The sequence below is a fragment of the Solanum pennellii genome, chromosome 5 (assembly GCF_001406875.1).
Source record: "Solanum pennellii chromosome 5, SPENNV200".
Taxonomy (NCBI): Eukaryota; Viridiplantae; Streptophyta; class Magnoliopsida; order Solanales; family Solanaceae; genus Solanum; species Solanum pennellii.
This window is the reverse complement of record NC_028641.1, coordinates 365,021-370,412: the sequence shown is the minus strand read 5'-3', so window position 1 is coordinate 370,412 and position 5,392 is coordinate 365,021. Positions and strand designations below refer to the sequence as shown.

At 34.9% G+C, this 5,392-nt stretch overlaps 2 protein-coding genes across 2 annotated transcripts in view; one reads left to right on the top strand and one right to left on the bottom strand.

Annotated features, from left to right (window-relative positions):
* Positions 1–865: 865 nt before the first annotated feature.
* The window catches only part of LOC114077319 (F-box/LRR-repeat protein At3g26922-like), an 8,423-nt gene continuing 3,896 nt past the window's right edge, over positions 866–5,392 (top strand). The window contains exons 1-4 of the mRNA XM_027917161.1: positions 866–1,614; positions 1,707–1,871; positions 1,987–2,117; positions 3,570–3,756. Of these exons, the coding sequence (XP_027772962.1) occupies positions 874–1,614; positions 1,707–1,871; positions 1,987–2,117; positions 3,570–3,756 (1,224 nt within the window). The 5' untranslated portion in view covers positions 866–873. The remainder of the gene's footprint in view (positions 1,615–1,706; positions 1,872–1,986; positions 2,118–3,569; positions 3,757–5,392) is intronic.
* LOC107020001 (nuclear transcription factor Y subunit B-4-like) lies at positions 2,984–5,309 on the bottom strand. The gene is made up of 2 exons (XM_015220348.2): positions 5,196–5,309; positions 2,984–3,794 (listed from the first exon to the last, which is right to left on the bottom strand). The coding sequence occupies exons 1-2, from the start codon at positions 5,287–5,289 to the stop codon at positions 3,172–3,174; spliced, it is 717 nt and encodes a 238-aa protein (XP_015075834.1). The 5' UTR covers positions 5,290–5,309; the 3' UTR covers positions 2,984–3,171.

Sequence of the window (5,392 nt, the reverse complement as noted above, 5' to 3'; positions counted from 1 at the left end):
GCTAAAATCAAGGTCAGGATAAAAAGTGTCATGATGAATTGTAGCCAAAATCCAAGAACCCAATCTCCTTTTGCATTCCTGAAGACTCCAACAATATCTCCCAGTGCAATGTTTAAGTTGACTGCTCCATCAATATTCAACATGTAGTACTAGTTATTTGCAAGAGGCTTCTATTTTACATAACTTGGGCACAAGGTCCATTTCTTTTTGCGTCGCACTGACATCTAAAATTCATGGCATGTTGGTAGATAAATAATTCCTAAATCAACATGAATAAGCTTAATTTCAAAAAAAATAAATTGTTTCAAGCTTTCCAGATTAAGCAGAGAGCAGAGGAAACTATTACGTAAACAGGAACATGATTGTTAGCATGAATGGAGTTGTTACTCATACTATTGAGCCTTCTAGGCTACTAAACGTACCGTTGGATCATCGTATGATCGACTTAAACTGATAATCAAAGAAGCAATGCTCAATTCAGACCATATATCATGCAATGAAAAGGATATATTTGACAGATCTCAATTAGTAGTTTGAAATCAATAATTTGAGAGGGTACATATCAGGTTGAATACATGGATCATTCCAAAAAGTAGATTGTATACACCTCATTACTTTGTTATTTCTGTACACATTTATTTTCAGATAACTGGTCATTGATTTTGCAATGTGAATGCATTTATTGGGGAACAAACAGGCTTGGGAAATTCAACAAAAAATCTTTTCAAGAACTCAAATACAGTGCCCATTGGCTTTCTTTCAACTTTAAAACTGTTCGCTGCTACTAGTAAGACAACTATTTATAGACCCCACAATTCATGCTGAAGCAAATAACAAATTTTGTAAGTAAAATATTTCAGAGAAAAGTTAAGTATGAGTCCACGTACTAGAAGCAAGTCAGCTAGAGATCTGACCAAGTCTATTATTTCTGAATTACCGATTGGTGCACTACATAGAATACTAGAACTTATGCCCATCAAATATGCTGCAAGATCTAGCATCTTATCAAAACATTGGAGACAGTTATGGTCTACACAGCCTAATCTTGTGTTCGATCCTATGTTTTTTCAGCATGTATCTAATACTGAGGATTCTGCTGCAAGCATAATTCATAAAATTCTCATGAAACATACTGGAGATATTCTGGGATTCCATCTCATCTCCGATGCAGACACTTTAACACAGTCCGATGTGGATAAATTCATCATCTTTGCCTCGAATCATGGTATCCAAAAGCTCACTCTAGAAATGGCCAACGATGAAAAATATGTGTTACCTGATAGCATATATACTTGTGCAACGTTGACACGTTTGAAGCTCTCAATGTGTATCTTTAAGCTTCCGGATGGCACCCGATTTCCCAATCTTATTAGCCTTCAGTTAGAACATTCTAAAATTGCCGGTCATCGAGGATTAGAAAACAAACTTGATTTGCCAATTCTCGAGACTTTGGAGTTGAGATTTTGTGTTGATGTTCATTCTGTTTCTTTGGTTTGTCCAAAACTTGAGAACTTGTCTATCATTAGCAGCTATACAATTACATTTCGATGTTTTTTTCTGAACCCAATCTTTAGTATCATTAAGCACCTCTGCTTGAATGGAACTTCCCTGGAGGTAAGAAAATAACGTTACTTTGTTTTTTATTCATAGATGCTCTTACTAACACTCAATTAACATCTACTTTTTTTTGTCATTGGTTGTTTCAGAAACTTCGCTCGGCGTATGTGGAAGACAAGCTTCGCCAACCACTAAAATTGCAAAGCCTGAAAATATGTAACTTTAAGATTTCAGTTGAAAGTATTGCTTGTGCAGTTTGCCTGCTTAGGAGTTCTCCCAACCTTTATAAAATCGAAATAGACAAAGTTGCAAAGGTAAAACATATCATGCCTAATAAGGACAGTTATGTATACACATCTTTGTATATTTATTTGAAATCTTAAGAACTTCTGGTAATGTATATTGACTATCATGACACCTTTTCTTCAGGTTGATGAGACATTGAATCAGAAAAGGGAACTGTTATCTTACTTATCAATGGAAAAAAACCGTGTGGATGAAGCTCTGAGATTGATTCAAACAATGAGGTTGCGGAAATTCAAGGGATCAAGAATCGAAATGTGCTTAATAAGAGTCATATTTTCTCATTCTCCAAACCTAGAGAGGATGATCATTGAACAGTGCGAGAAATTAGGAAATACTACAAACTATAAGGAAAAATTGAGGGAACAGTTAAGCTCCATTACTCGAGCATCACCAAAAGCGATAGTCGTATTTGCTTTGTCATAGTTAAACTGAATTGGAAGTTGATCATTTGTTCTACAAAATGTACTTAATTTTTATATGTTTGATATTGTCCCTTTAATAGTTGTATTTGCTTTGTCATATGTAAGATGTTCCATTGTGGATGATAAAAGTTTGTATTCAATATTGCTAAATTGCGCAAATGTTGGAAGCCATAAAGTTAAAAGTTGAAATACCCTTTTACATCCACATCAAATTAAAATATTAAAAATATATACTTAATTAATTTATATGTTTTGAATGGTGCTTACATGATTAATAGAATGAGGAGGTGTGCTTCTTTGAATTTACTAAACAAGCCTGAAGTGGTATATTCTATTATTCTTTTCATCAATTTCTTAAAGAGTGAAGGGACTATTTCTACTAGATAAGTGGCAACTTCCTAGCATAAGGAGAAGATACGACAACTGTAAATTTTTTTTGTTAGTTGAACTAGTGTATTTTGCTTATAGTATGAAAGTCTACGTCATCTTAGTCTTTCAATAGATTGTTTAGTTTATCCTCGTTGTTCTCTATAAGAGTTTAGGTCCATGTACCCCTCTACTTTTGTAACTGTTTGGATATTATAGACATGGTAGGGATCAAGCCTAACCCCCCAAACCGTTAAAGTGATGACTTGAATTTTTTTTTTTAAAAAAACAATCAACAACTGTAGTATACTAAAAATAGACAGGCAGCAAAGTTTACAAATTAAACAGTTAATTAAGAGGGCCACCATTTGGCTCGCTTAGTTCGAAGGAACATTCCTAAACTTCACAAAGAACTATACTTGATTGTCAACAGGTCCAAATTATGTAACAGAGAAAGATAGTCTACTTTTTTCACTAATCTTCAGGTAAGGCTCAATTCCTTCGGCAGATCAGAAACTGATCACTCCTCACTCTTTTCCGCAGGAGACTCAACGTCACCATCCACAGCAGCCACTGCACACTCATGAGAAGTGCTTCCACTTGATGCATCCCCCTGCCTATAACTGTTGTCCATTGGTGGTGGATACACATAATAACCATTGTGATTAGCCATTGGAAAATTAGGAGGCAGGTGATTGGGCATGAGGTTGTAGCCTGAAGCTGGATTAACCGTTGGGCGCTTCAACGGAAAATGATCTACTCTCAGGGATCCACGCTCACCACCATCAAGCTCACGATAACGCTGCAAGTACAAAGTCAAGGGTTCAACGTAATTATCAAAACCAAGTGAGTTCATGGCCCAAAGCAAGTCTTCAGCAGTGATTGTCTTGCGCTTCTCAAGCTTGCAACGATCGTTAGCTTCGCCTGTTACAAAGCTTATGAACTCAGAGACACATTCTTGGATGACCAGTTTGGATTCATCAGCTATCTTGGCATTGGGAGGAAGGATCTTGCGCATGTTTCTGACCACGTTGGCTATTGGCATAAATCGGTCTTGCTCCCGGATGGTGCATTCAGAATCTTCTTCATTGGCAGCAATTTCCTGGTTGAGATGAGAAGGCAGTTCCACGCTTCTCTCAATATCTTAATTTCACACAAGAACAAAGCATCAGAGTGAAATGAAAAAGAATAGTAGTATATATAATCAAAATATTCATCTAACTTCATCACAACTAGCTATGCTTTTGTAGTCCAAATGTCCAATTAAACATTATTAAATCACATTTACTACTACTTAACTTTTCAAGTACTGAAGCATTACAGAACTAATGGAGCGCGTATATATATTTTTCACTAATTATTAGCTGGATACGGGAGTAGTACTACTGAAAGACGGTACTATGAATTGTGGATAATGTTCATGTGAACACCAAAAGCACATTATTTCAACAAAAGAGATGGCTGGTGTGAATACAGACTAATTAAAGTAATACAAAACGCTTCATGTACAGTTTTAGTCATCTATCTTATTTTGTCTGATCTTCAACTAACTCTGGCATTTATCAAACCATCCAAAATTCTCTTCTGTACAAAAGACTTTTTATTTTACCATCAATGTGATATAGGAATAAGACAATTGTATTGTAACGGACACTACACTACCCACTGTTTTCTTATATACCATATTTGTAGTCTTAGTTGTTCTTAAAGTTATATACACCGCTTCTTAATCTATGGATGAAGAAATGACAGCTAGATTTTAATTAACTTCTTAAAATGCCTATTTGTTCTGATGATAAATTTGTTGTGTATTTTAATTTTATGGCAGAAATAGAGAGCAATAAAAATAAAATTTGTCTAATTTATGGAATACAACTTGCTGGTTTTCAAACTTGCTAGCTTTAGACAATTTCTTTCTCACTCTCTTTTATCAATTGCTTTCCACTTGTTCCCCTATTGCCTTAAAAGTTCCAAAATGAAAACAAAAATGTCCGTGTCGATCACCATTACCATGAATTGATCTATTGATCTTTGATATACAAACAACTAGGTTTGAAAATACATATCTGGAAAAACAAATGCATATAACGTCCCTAGGGAATTAAAGACGGATGTTTTTTAGATAAAAATACAACAAGCTAAGAAATGTATACAAGTTGCAGCTCTCCATATAAAGAAGATAATGAAAAATTCAGAAGAATAAATGAAAATTATTAGCTCTCCTGAAAAAAAAATGGATCCTTTTTGCTATCTTTTTGGGGGCTAGTACTGTGTGTGCTTCAACATTTATAAAGCTTCACAAATTTTTGAATATTCAACAAACCTAGTATATATAATTTCACAGGTGGTGTGTGAAAGAGTTATGTATATGCAATTTGTAGCTCTACCTTGTGAAGGTAGAGAAGAGAGACTTTTCTTAATAGAGGCTCGGCTCGAGTAAGCATATCAAAACCAAATATACAAAAACAGATGCAAAGTTTTATGAATGTTCCATGGAAAAGGAGAATGCATTTGTAAAAGTAAAAGAGAAGTTAGGTAGCATACCAGAGGAAGGGGAACGAGCAAGGGTTGGTTGCGGGGATCTGCGATAGTTATGAAATCCTCCATTTCCTGAACCAACATTATTATTATTAGCCATCTCTCTTAATCTCTCTATACAGATATGTATCTCTCACTAAATATATAAAGGAAGTGTCACTTGGCAAGTGATATTTATAGCTACTTTAAGAGAATTGGTTTAG